At 48.6% G+C, this 12036-nt stretch overlaps 2 protein-coding genes across 2 annotated transcripts; one reads left to right on the top strand and one right to left on the bottom strand.

Moving 5' to 3' along the window:
- Positions 1 to 6371: 6371 nt before the first annotated feature.
- On the top strand, positions 6372 to 8710 carry LOC119281016 (fructose-1,6-bisphosphatase, cytosolic-like). Its single transcript, XM_037561672.1, has 10 exons — positions 6372 to 6778; positions 6864 to 6938; positions 7036 to 7164; positions 7296 to 7409; positions 7503 to 7589; positions 7697 to 7767; positions 7850 to 7915; positions 8005 to 8091; positions 8164 to 8239; positions 8350 to 8710. Exons 1-10 carry the CDS (start codon positions 6572 to 6574, stop codon positions 8461 to 8463), a joined length of 1026 nt encoding a protein of 341 aa, XP_037417569.1. The 5' UTR covers positions 6372 to 6571; the 3' UTR covers positions 8464 to 8710.
- Positions 8711 to 8841: 131 nt separating this feature from the next.
- Positions 8842 to 10709, bottom strand: LOC119281004. Its single transcript, XM_037561663.1, has 4 exons — positions 10277 to 10709; positions 9860 to 10145; positions 9097 to 9765; positions 8842 to 9014 (listed from the first exon to the last, which is right to left on the bottom strand). Exons 1-4 carry the CDS (start codon positions 10687 to 10689, stop codon positions 8928 to 8930), a joined length of 1455 nt encoding a protein of 484 aa, XP_037417560.1. The 5' UTR covers positions 10690 to 10709; the 3' UTR covers positions 8842 to 8927.
- Between the last annotated feature and the right edge of the window lie 1327 nt (positions 10710 to 12036).

Raw genomic sequence — 12036 nt, 5'->3', positions numbered from 1 at the left:
CCATGACAAAGGGAACAATGTATGTTGTTATGCGGTTTGACCAATAAAGATCTTCGTAGAATATGTGGGAGCCTATATGAACATCCAGGTTCCTCTATTGGTTATTGAACGCAGACGTGTCTCGGTCATGTCTACATAGTTCTCGAACCCATAGGGTCCGCACGCTTAACGTTCGGTGACTATCAATATTATGAGTTTATGTGTTTTGATGTACCGAAGGTAGTTCGGAGTCCCGGATGTGATCACGGAAATGACGAGGAGTCTCGAAATGGTCGAGACATAAAGATCGACATATTGGATGACTATGTTTGGACATCGGAAAGGTTTCGAGAGAGTTCGGGCATATACTGGAGTACGTACCAGGGGGTTACCGGAACCCCCCGGGGAGTCAATGGGCCTTAATGGGCCATAGTGGAAAGGAGGAGGCGGCGGCCAAGGTGGGGGCGCCCCTCCCCCCCAAGCCCAATTTGAATTGGGAAGGGGGGCCGGCCCCCTTTCCTTCTCTCCTTCTCCCCCTTCCTTCCCTCTCCTACTCCAACTAGGGAAGGGGGAATCCTACTCCCACCGGGAGTAGGACTCCCCCCTTGGGCGCGCCTAGGAGGCCGGCCTTCTCCCCTGTTGGGGAACATAGTAATTTCAAAAAAATTCCTACGCACACGCAAGATCATGGTGGTGCATAGCAACGAGAGGGGAGAGTGTGTCCACGTACCCTCATAGATAGGAAGCGGAAGCATTAGCACAACGTGGTTGATGTAGTCGTACGTCTTCACGATCCGACCGATCAAGTACCGAACGCACGGCACCTCCGAGTTCTGCACACGTTCAACTCGATGACGTCCCTCGAACTCCGATCCAGCCGAGTGTTGAGGCAGAGTTTCGTCAGCACGACGGCGTGGTGATGATGATGATGTTCTACCGACGCAGGGCTTCGCCTAAGCACCGCTACGATATGATCGAGGTGGATTATGGTGGAGGGGGGCACCGCACACGGCTAAGAGATCAAGAGATCAATTGTTGTGTCTATGGGGTGCCCCCCTCCTCCGTATATAAAGGGGGAGGAGGAGAGGGCCGGCCAATGGGGTGGCGCGCCCTAGGAGGGGGAAACCTACTCCAAGTAGGTTTGCCCCTCCCTTTCCAAATCCAAGAAGGAGGGGGAAGGAAGGAGTAGGAGAGGGGAAAGGCAAGGGGGGCGCCCCCCCCCCTTTCCTTGTCCTATTTGGACTCAAGGGGAGGGGGCGCCTCTTGCCCTGGCCAGCCCCTCTCTCTCTCCACTAAGGCCCAACAAGGCCCATTAGTTCCTGGGGGGTCCGGTAACCCCCAGTACTCCGACAAATATCCGAAACCTTCCGGAACCTTTCCGGTGTCAAAACATAGTCATCCAATATATCGATCTTTATGTCTCGACCATTTCGAGACTCCTCGTCATGTCCGTGATCACATCCGGGACTCCGAATTACCTTCGGTACATCAAAACATATAAACTCATAATATAATCGTCATCTAACTTTAAGCGTGCGAACCCTACGGGTTCGAACTATGTAGACATGACCGAGACATGTCTCCGGTCAATAACCAATAGCGGAACCTGGATGCTCATATTGGCTCCTACATATTCTACGAAGATCTTTACCGGTCAAACCGCATAACAACAAGCGTTGTTCCCTTTGTCATCGGTATGTTACTTGCCCGAGATTCGATCGTCGGTATCTCAACACCTAGTTCAATATCGTTACCGGCAAGTCTCTTTACTCGTTCCGTAATACATCATCCCGCAACTAACTCATTAGTTGCATTGCTTGAAAGGCTTATAGTGATGTGCATTACTGAGTGGGCCCAGAGATACCTTTCCGAGAATCGGAGTGACAAATCCTAATCTCGAAATACGTCAACCCAACAAGTACCTTTGGAGACACCTGTAGAGCACCTTTATAATCACCCAGTTACGTTGTTATGTTTGGTAGCACACAAAGTGTTCCTACGGTAAATGGGAGTTGCATAATCTCATAGTCATAGGAACATGTATAAGTCATGAAGAAAGCAATAGCAACAAACTAAATGATCAAGTGCTAAGCTAACGGAATGGGTCAAGTCAATCACACCATTCTCCTAATGATGTGATCCCGTTAATCAAATGACAACTCTTTGTCTATGGTTAGGAAACATAACCATCTTTAATTAACGAGCTAGTCAAGTAGAGGCATACTAGTGACACTCTGTTTGTCTATGTATTCACACATGTATTATGTTTCTGGTTAATACAATTCTAGCATGAATAATAAACATTTATCATGATATAAGGAAATAAATAATAACTTTATTATTGCCTCTAGGGCATATTTCCTTCATCCCCCTCCTCCACTCCTTTATATACGGGGGAGGGGGCAGCCCATAGACACACAAGTTGATCATTGATCTTTTAGCCGTGTGTGGTGCCCCCTCCACCATAATCCACCTCGATCATATCGTAGCGGTGCTTAGGCGGAGCCCTGTTTCGGTAGCATCATCATCACCGTCATCACGCCGTCGTGCTGACGAAGCTCTCCCTCGACACTCTGCTGGATCGTGAGTTCGTGGGACGTCACCGAGCCGAACGTGTGCAGATCACAGAGGTGTCGTACTTTTGGTACTAGGATCGGTCGATCGTGAAGACGTACGACTACATCATCCGCGTTGTCATAACACTTCCGCTTACGGTCTACAAGGGTACGTAGACAACACTCTCTCCTCTCGTTGCTATGCATCACCATGATCTTGCGTCTACACTCTCTCCTCCTGTTGTCACCTTTAAGAAATTCAACAATTTAGAAGTTATGGTTTGCTAAAGAGTTACAAAATGATTATTGTGTTTTAATGCTTGTAATCATTGTTTGCTCATTGTGTTCTAATTTTGCTCTTCTCCTTTGTAGGATGGGGATGATGCTGATGCGACAAAGTTTACCATGGAAGTAGCTAGTGAACAAAACTCAAAAAAGGCAAGTATTGTGTATATAAACTCGTATCCTAGTTTGCAACAACTTATCTGATCTTGAATTTGGTTTAAAACCGAATCAGTGTTTGTTCTTTCTTTTAGTTCTATGATCAATGCTTCCCATGAACAAATGCACTCACAGTTTTTATATGACGCTAATCTAATTCTATATTGAAGATTAACATTTATAAATTCATTAGGGTTAACATTTTAACGACTTTAATGCTGTTGGAATCACTTTTCGTTGTGTATGATGGTGTTTATAATGATCTGAACATTGTTTTGTATCGCTCCGTTTCTAAATATAAGTCTTTTAGACATTTCAAATGAACTACAACATTCGGATGTATGTAGACATATTTTAGAATGTAGATTCACTCATTTTGCTCCGTATGTAGTCACTTGTTGAAATCTCTAACTTATATTTGGGAACGGAGGGAGTATATTGTATGACTGTGCTTGATATTTTTCTGCAACATATTTGTGCTAATGCACCAAGTATGGAAGCATTTTCTCTTGATCCTTTATGCTTCTTAATGTTGACTGATAAGTTAAATCATCTACGTTTGCAGGGACGCAAGACAAAGTTTGACTTATTTGTTGAACGGTACAAACAAGACACTGTGAAATCTCAGCGGGTCCTCGATATACTGGTTGGTAAGCAAGCAGATATAGTTGATGACTGGTACAAGGAGATGGCTGAGAAATTCTTAGATGAAACCTGGATGAAAAGGCTCAAGGTGGTCAAAGTTGTACTTCCTCACGTGGCCAAAATCTTTTTCCTCTATGCGTTTGTGAAAATGATGCGGCAAAGCAAAGTTCCTATATGGAAATACCCTGCGGCTGCCCGAGCTGGCGGGTTAGCCGCGTCGCAGAAAATTTTGGAAGTGCTCGAAGAGGCTAAGAAGCTCGAAAAGGTTGAGAGGCTGAAGAATGGCGGTGAGACTGGGGAGGACAGCAAGCTGTTCTCGAAAGTGTGGGCGATCTTCAAGAGTGGTGGCACTACTTCCGTAAGTGTTGAGCAGAAGCTGGGGAAGGATGTGCCGAAGAAGGGGGAAGATGAGGACAAGTCAGGGGAGGATGAACCCAGTGAGTAGCTTAGTCGATTTGTTTTGTTAGCAGTATGTTTCGTTGGCATCTGTATGCAGTGAACTGGGTAAATGTAGTTGGCAACTTGTGAATCAAATTGTGGTACTACTCATCTTCTGTGGTTGCTCCATCACATTTATTGCAGGCAGTCTTTGGTATCGTCATTATGTGTGAATCTGCTTGTGATTCAAACTGTGTTCTCTTCAGTAGTCAATCAAACTGTATCATTTGCATCTTCTGCCCTTTCTTCAAATATCAGTCAGCAAAACATTGTCTTTGTCTGCAAGTGTATGCACGTGAACTGTGATTGCAAACGCCTCTGTGCTTGCAATGCGCAAAATTTGGAGGCAAGAAAAGGCCCAAGTACAGGGGCCGTGAGTTGGAACGAGGCATATATTTTAACTGCATGATTGTTGGTGATTGCGCAAGTTTTTTCTTGTGGAGCTGCCTATTTGTGTCCGCTCCCATTTGGAGGCTAATTTTGTTGTCATAAAATGTCCTAAAGCCGAACTGATCACCACTTATTTTGGCAAGGATAAACAAGTTGTACACATTTGGAGGCTAATTTTGTTGTCACAAAATGTCCTAAAGCTGATCGCCACTTATTTTGGCAAGGATAAACAAGTTGTACACATCAAGAATGTACCGGACCTTGTTCATGCACCGCTGATTTTGAAGTTCTGGAAGAGGGACGCGTAGGCTAATTCAAAGTAAGCGGAAAACCACACTTTGAATGTCTACAGAAGTCGGTCATTCACATCTCTTTCACCAAGTTCCAAACCCTCTCTAGTAACCATGCAACCACCGTAGCCAAAGTTACCTATGTAGTCAAATGAGCCATAGCTTGGGGACTGGCGTTTTGGCTCCTCGGTGAAAAATATATCAAATGTTTTTGAAAAATTCTGAAATTATTTGTAGATATGTATTAGTCGCAAACATGCATGACAATCTTCATACGAAACGGAGACGGTGTTTCATTGGCAATAAATAAATAAATGTAGGGGATGGCGCCCGCAGGCGTCGTCGTCGTGGCCAGTATATCCGGCTTGGGACGGCGTTAGATCCAGGGTGGGCGCCCCCGAGGCCACCACACCCTGCCAGCACCATTCGCCCGCTACCTTGCTATCCGCATGACCAAGGGAGGCGGGCAACACCTACGGCAGCCGCTGGCTGTGAGCACTGTCACACCACCTCTTGAGGCCGCCGCTGGCTGTGAGCACTGTCACACCACCTCTGGAGGCCGCCGCCTCGGTTCCAAAGCCCCCCGCGCGCGGCAGGGCGGACATATCCTTGCCGCCACTTTTCCCGACGGTCGCGCGGCGTTTCGGTGACCCCTTCGATGGCGGCTAGGGAGAGGAGAGGAGAGAGGGGAGGAGCGGCGGGCGGCGGGCGGCGGGCGGCGGGCTAGGGTTAGGGCCACCTGAGCGTCCTTGCGGGAGTGACCCAGGGGCCGAGCGGTGCTATGAGTAATGTGCATATTGCCTCTCTTGGATATGCATTTACATTTTAGTAAATGAAATTAGATAGATAGGTTTTGTAACTGTAAATTTTTGCTATCCCCTCTCTTGTATCTGTATGTTCAAATTCAGAGAAGAAAGGAATCATGTGCATCCAAACAGGTCGGAATTGGCAACTTGAGTCATTTGATATTTGCAGCAAGCATTTCCAACAGTCGGCCAAACAACAAAAGTGGAACCGTAGCAATTTCAATTTTGGATTCCGGAGATGAACTGGAATCTGCACTTGAGCTCTGCAGACCAATTCAGTCCCTGCAACCAAGCGGAGGAACTCAGATTTTCTGCAAACGTTTGTTGTTGAAAGTTGATCATGATACGGTTGATGATGGCTACTCCTACACAGCAGCTGTTGCATCATGTATGGTTGAGGCTGACGAGCGATGGCTACAGGTCCTGAGTACCTAGGAAACAGGCCATGACATCAGCTCAAGTGCTGCTTCTTGTTGCCCCAAGGCCAAGGCTATCTATCCGTTCGTTGTCTACTTTAATGCCACTTCTTTGTGAAGCTTCATTAGTCAACCGAATGCAACATGCTTGACAGAGATGCTTGAGCCTTTTTCTTCTTCTTTATTATTAGCCTCTCCAAGTAAACACACGGGGAGCACAGGATCAGGTCGAACATACAGTAGTACGAACGGCGTCCGGGAGGAAATTATACATTTATACTGGTACTATCACCTAGTAGTGTCGTGGTCAAATGGGCACAAGCGCTTCCAGTTGCTCCCTCCCATCTTTCCCGGACACGTCTGGCCGCGCTGCCGTTCCAAGCATATCCACGCTACGCTACACCGACGTGGAAGCCCGCACCGCACAACATCCGGCACGCCTCCCACCGGCTTCCTTCCGCCTATTTCAGTCCCCGAGACGCGCACCGGATGCCGCCTCCCATATCCCTCTCCCATCTCTAACAACTATCCGCGGGCGGTGCAATCTGTTTGTATCCGTCGCTCGCCCCCGACGACCGAGAAGAGCTAGCCTAGCGCCGTTGCTCGGGAAGATGGACCACGCGGCGGATGCGCAGCGGACGGACCTGATGACGATCACGCGGCACGCGCTGAACGAGCAGGGGCGGCACCCGGAGTCCCGGGGCGACTTCACCATCCTCCTCTCCCACATCGTCCTCGGCTGCAAGTTCGTCGCCTCCGCCGTCAACAAGGCCGGCCTCGCCAAGCTCATCGGCCTCGCCGGGGAGACCAACGTCCAGGCAAGCCATCCAAGCCCCCTAGCCCCTTTCCTCGCCTTGTTTTCAATCTCTGCGCGCGCGTTGACGGACGTGGATGAGAGAGCAGGGGGAGGAGCAGAAGAAGCTGGACGTGCTCTCCAACGAGGTCTTTGTCAAGGCGCTCGTCAGCAGCGGCCGCACCGTAATGCACTCCTCTCACTCTTCAGTTTCAGTAGATATCTTCCCGGTAAAGTAAGAAATCCTGAGCCAAGGATCTGACTTTGCCGTGCTGCGTGCAGTGCGTTCTCGTGTCTGAAGAGAACGAGGCGGCCATCTTCGTCGACGCGCCCCTCCGCGGAAAGTACTGCGTGTGCTTCGATCCGCTGGACGGCTCCTCCAACATCGACTGCGGCGTCTCCATCGGGACCGTATGGCTCCTCTTACTCTGCTTCTCCGAGCAGAGCTGCTGCCTGTTGACTGCTTCAGTACACCGTTCAAAAGCAAAGGCACGTCCCCGAATTACTTACTGTCATCTGATCGGTGTTTCTCCGTTCTGTAGATCTTCGGGATCTACATGATCAAAGACAAGGACAACGCTACTCTCGAGGATGTACTGCAACCCGGGACTAACATGATTGCTGCTGGCTACTGCATGTATGGGAGTTCATGCACGGTAATCACACCCCCTAATTAAAAGTTTTTTTCACTTCCACTACTTTACATCGATTCTTCATCCTAAATTGACTGCTGTTCTCACCGATGGCAGCTCGTGTTAAGCACTGGAAACGGTGTAAATGGTTTCACTCTTGATCCTTCCCTCGGGGAGTTCATACTAACTCATCCCAACATAAAGGTTTGTGATACAGCTTACAGCAACACAGTCGTTTCTACAATTTATTCACTGATCTGCAACAAAAGGTTAGCCTATTTTTACCATATATGTGCTTCTTGGTTGTGCAGATACCAAACAAAGGGAAGATCTACTCGGTGAACGAAGGGAATGCCAGAAACTGGGACGCGCCTACAGCCAAGTAGGCAGTACATCTCATTTCAAGTTCACAAACATCAGTGTCTCTTAACAAGTTAAGCTGACTTCTCCAGCCAACATTGCAGGTACGTTGAGAGATGCAAGTTTCCCCAAGACGGCTCATCGCCAAAATCCCTGAGATACATTGGAAGGTCAGTGTCAGTCTTTCAGCTGTTTGTCTGACAGCAAACTGAAACTCGTCCACAGCTAATTCAGTCTGATTGCTCCTTCTGAATTTTAGTATGGTTGCTGATGTTCACCGCACCCTGCTCTACGGAGGCATATTTCTGTACCCCGCGGACAAGAAGAGCCCCAACGGAAAACTCCGGTACGCCGATGCGGACACTCTAGTTCGTGGTGTCCCCAGCTGATTATCCATATTGACAAGTGGTATTTTCAGTGTTCTGTACGAGGTTTTCCCCATGTCGTTCCTCATGGAGCAAGCCGGAGGCCAGTCTTTCACCGGCAAACAGCGGGTGAGGCCACTGAATTCACCAAATTCCTTTTGCTCAGAGCAGCACTTTATGTTATTGCCGATCTTTGGCGTGCTGTAACTGAAAAATGGCTTGCTGCGTTTGCGTTGCAGGCCCTTGAAATCGTTCCTTATGAGATACACCAGAGGTCTCCGATATTCCTCGGGAGCTACGATGATGTGGAGGAGATTAAATCGCTGTACGCTTCGGAGTCGAGCACCGCCTGATCCGAGTACCTGAAGACACATACACATGTTCTGCATCGCGTTGCTGAAAGAACAAAGTTAAACTCCTCAGGTAGTGTTATGGTGATTCTGAGATCATTGTCATGGCCTCGATGTAACAATATCCGTGTATACATATTGCACGCCATTTTAACAAGTATTCCCTCTGTAAAGAAATATAAGATCACGGACCACACCCCCTTACTTTTCATCGTTATCAGTAATAAGAGTTCACTGGTCTTGTAATTCATCACAGTTTTACATTCAGAGCAAGGAAACCACGGCAAAACAGAAGCCTCATGCATTCAGACACCAATTAAGTTTGTAAGGGGACTGGACAAAACGATCATACACAGGAGAGCACGGCACCACCACCTGGTCAAATTAAACAGAACCAAAACAACCACCACCAGGACTCACTGATCAAGCAAATGCAGGGCCAGGCTCATCTCAACAGGCAGTGGCCGTCAAGTTGAATGTTCCTCCAGCCTACCGATGAACACGTCTGTCAGCGGTGTCTTGGAGGTAAGCATGGCCCGCAGCAGCACAACAGCCTGCAAGACAACGAAACCTCAACAAGCTGGACACAGTAACTGGTCTGCATAAATCTGAAATTCTAGCTACCTTATTACGTACCTCTTGTTTCGTGATGTTGATGTCCATCTCCACCACGTTAGCCTTGTCTCTGCCACGCCAGTGCTTCGCCACAGACATCGCAGAGGCCTGGTGCATGAGCAGATCATCGTCCACCACGTACTTTCGGTCTTCGACAAGCTCATAACAACAGCCAACACACGAGCTGTAGGATACCAGACCCATGAAGTTCTTTGGTTCCACGGCGTCTCTTTTGGGAGTGGAGCAGTCAGGGTGCCTGCAGAACGGGCTAAGGGGCGGATCCAGCAACGTCTCAGCGGGGTATCCGCCTGCTATGAAGCCTGCTGCGTCGAGCTCGACGACGCTGGCGTACAGATTGGCCATGCCGCCGGTGCCGAGAGGAGAGGCGAGGCCACTGTCGTTCATGTTCTTGATCACACAGCCCAGTGGGTAAGCCAAGAAACCGAGAAGCAGGTCCACGAAATCGTGCTTGCATTCAGCATACATGACCTTCTTCTCCTTGGCGTCGTAGAAAAACTTGGTCTTAAATTCTGATGAAGCTCCCGGGTCTTCACTGGGAGTTGCTACGATTTTTTGGTTCATGCTCGGTTTCACGGTGGCACGAGCGTCCTGACCACCGGTTCCCGTGGGTAGAAAAACATCGGTGAATATGGTATCCGACGACAGAGAAGCCTTCAGCATGGATATAACCTAAAGTTATACAGAATAATCCAAGTTAAGTTGTTACTAGAGTAGAGAAAATGCTTCAACTTCTAGGAGTAAATTGATGATTAAATTGTGCTACCTTGGGCCAGCTGACACACACTTCCACCTCCTCAAACCCGGGGAAGGCGGCCTCGGATTCACAGCTGAACCTGTGAATCAGCGAAGTGCATGCCGGTGTGATCGTCCAGCCATCGCTGATCACAAACCGTTCTTTACACCTCACGAACTTACCAGGCGAAGAGCCTGCTCCGCTGTACGCACGCACAAGTCTGTCCATGACTTTCCAACAGCTACAGAGATTGCCGTTCACCTTCAGGTTCGGCTGGTTATTGACGAACGCATCGTGGGTGAAGCTAAGATTGTACCTGAGCCCGAGAATACTAGGGTAAGTTTCAATAATAGAACTAAATCAAGAATTCAAGGTCAGGGAATCGGGCTAGCTAGATCATCATACATGCATTAATTCGTCTCTCCAAGGAGAAGAGAAGATACGTACCGGTGCCGGCCACCAAACTCATGGGCGGTCGACGGCGTGAGAAGCATGCCATGGCAGGCCTCAACCTTGAGCAGCTTGCCTCCCGCGAGGCGTCTGACGCTGTTGCAGAGGTTGGAGAGGCATCCCGGCGACAGCGCCACGCAGAACTGGATCGCGGACAGCGGAAGCGTGAGGAAGCTGAGGAGGACGTCGACCAAGTTGGAGCCCGCGTCGGCGAACAGCACGCGGTTGCGCGACCTGTCGACGGCGAGGTTAATCTTGATGGAATCCATGGGTGCAGTGCAGGCTATTCGTACTACTAGTTCAGGGGAACTGTGGGATGGATGGATATGCAGGTGGTCGAAATTTGTGGAGACTCTGGGATCGTACAGGGGAGGAGTAAAGCGCGAATTTGAGGGCTTTTGTTCCTCCATTCCAGTGCTGCTTTACATGCAGTGAGGTTCGTTCCTCTATATGCTTTACTTTTTTTTTTTGACTGAGAGGACTCTTTATACTTTACTGCTTTAGGTATTTTTGTTCTTATATATATGGTTTAGCCCACTCACATCTATACATTTACTTATTTCAGAGGGTGATGTCGACTAAGATCGTCGTTGCTTGATGTAGAGGCCTAAGGTTTCGATCTCCTCTCCGAAAAAGAGGAGAAAAATGACAGCCGTCTAATTAATATCTTCTCTTCTACTATTTGCACAAATCTCATGTTTTTTTTCTTGAGGTAAAACCACGGCGAAGTATATTAATCGGGCACAATGGTTATGTTAGAATATCTGTTTAAACTCTTGTAATCTAAACCTCCCTCCTATCTCTACTTCTCTCGTTTCCTTCTTGGACTCCTCATGTATCGATGAATCCTAGCGATCATCGTAAACTTGTAAGCCACGACAGGGGCAATTCCTGTCCCCAATAAATAGACACAACGGGCTTCCATCGGGAGTAGGAACGCTTCCACAAGATCAAATCTTACATGGTATCAGAGCTAGCCTCTTCCCTTCTATCTAGCAAAACAGAAACCAAACCCTATCATCGCCATGGACGCAAACTCGAGCGCCGTCGTCCTCAACCTCGGCGCATCTCCAACAGAAAAGCTTGCAGGGGGGAATTACCTTCTGTGCAAGGCGCAAGTGATGCCGGCGCTGCGTGGAGCGCAGGTGACCGGCCTCCTTGACGGCAGCGATGCCGCACCACCGAAGACGGTGGAAACCACCAAGGCGAACAAGACCACGGCCATAGAGCACAATCCTCTATATGACCCGTGGCTGTCGAAGGACCAGCAGGTCCTGAGCTATTTGCTCAATTCGCAAACCCCGGAGATCCTCTGTAACACCCCGGATGTAACTTTCCAATTTGTACTCCAACTCTTACCGTTTCCGGCGTTAAGTTATATTTATTTTCCTCGGGTTCGGGTTTTGTCTCCGTGTGTTGTTGTCGTTGTCATGCATCTCATATCATGTCATCATGTGCATTGCATCTGCATACGCGTTCGTCTCATGCATTTGAGCATTTTCCCCGTTGTCCGTTTTGCATTCCGGCGCTTCGTTCTCCTTCGGTGGTCATTTCTAGCTTTCTTTCGTGTGTGGGGATTAAACATTTCCGGATTGGACCGAGACTTGCCAAGCGGCCTTGGTTTACTACCGGTAGACCGCCTGTCAAGTTTCGTATCATTTGGACTTCGTTTGATACTCCAACGGTTAACCGAGGGACCAAAAAGGCCTCATGTGTGTTGCAGCCCAACACCCCTCCAATTTGGCCCAAAACCCACC

The sequence above is a fragment of the Triticum dicoccoides genome, chromosome 1A (genome assembly GCF_002162155.2).
Source record: "Triticum dicoccoides isolate Atlit2015 ecotype Zavitan chromosome 1A, WEW_v2.0, whole genome shotgun sequence".
NCBI classification, from domain to species: domain Eukaryota; kingdom Viridiplantae; phylum Streptophyta; class Magnoliopsida; order Poales; family Poaceae; genus Triticum; species Triticum dicoccoides.
Note: the sequence above shows the minus strand (reverse complement) of the source record. Positions and strands in the feature narration are given on the sequence as shown.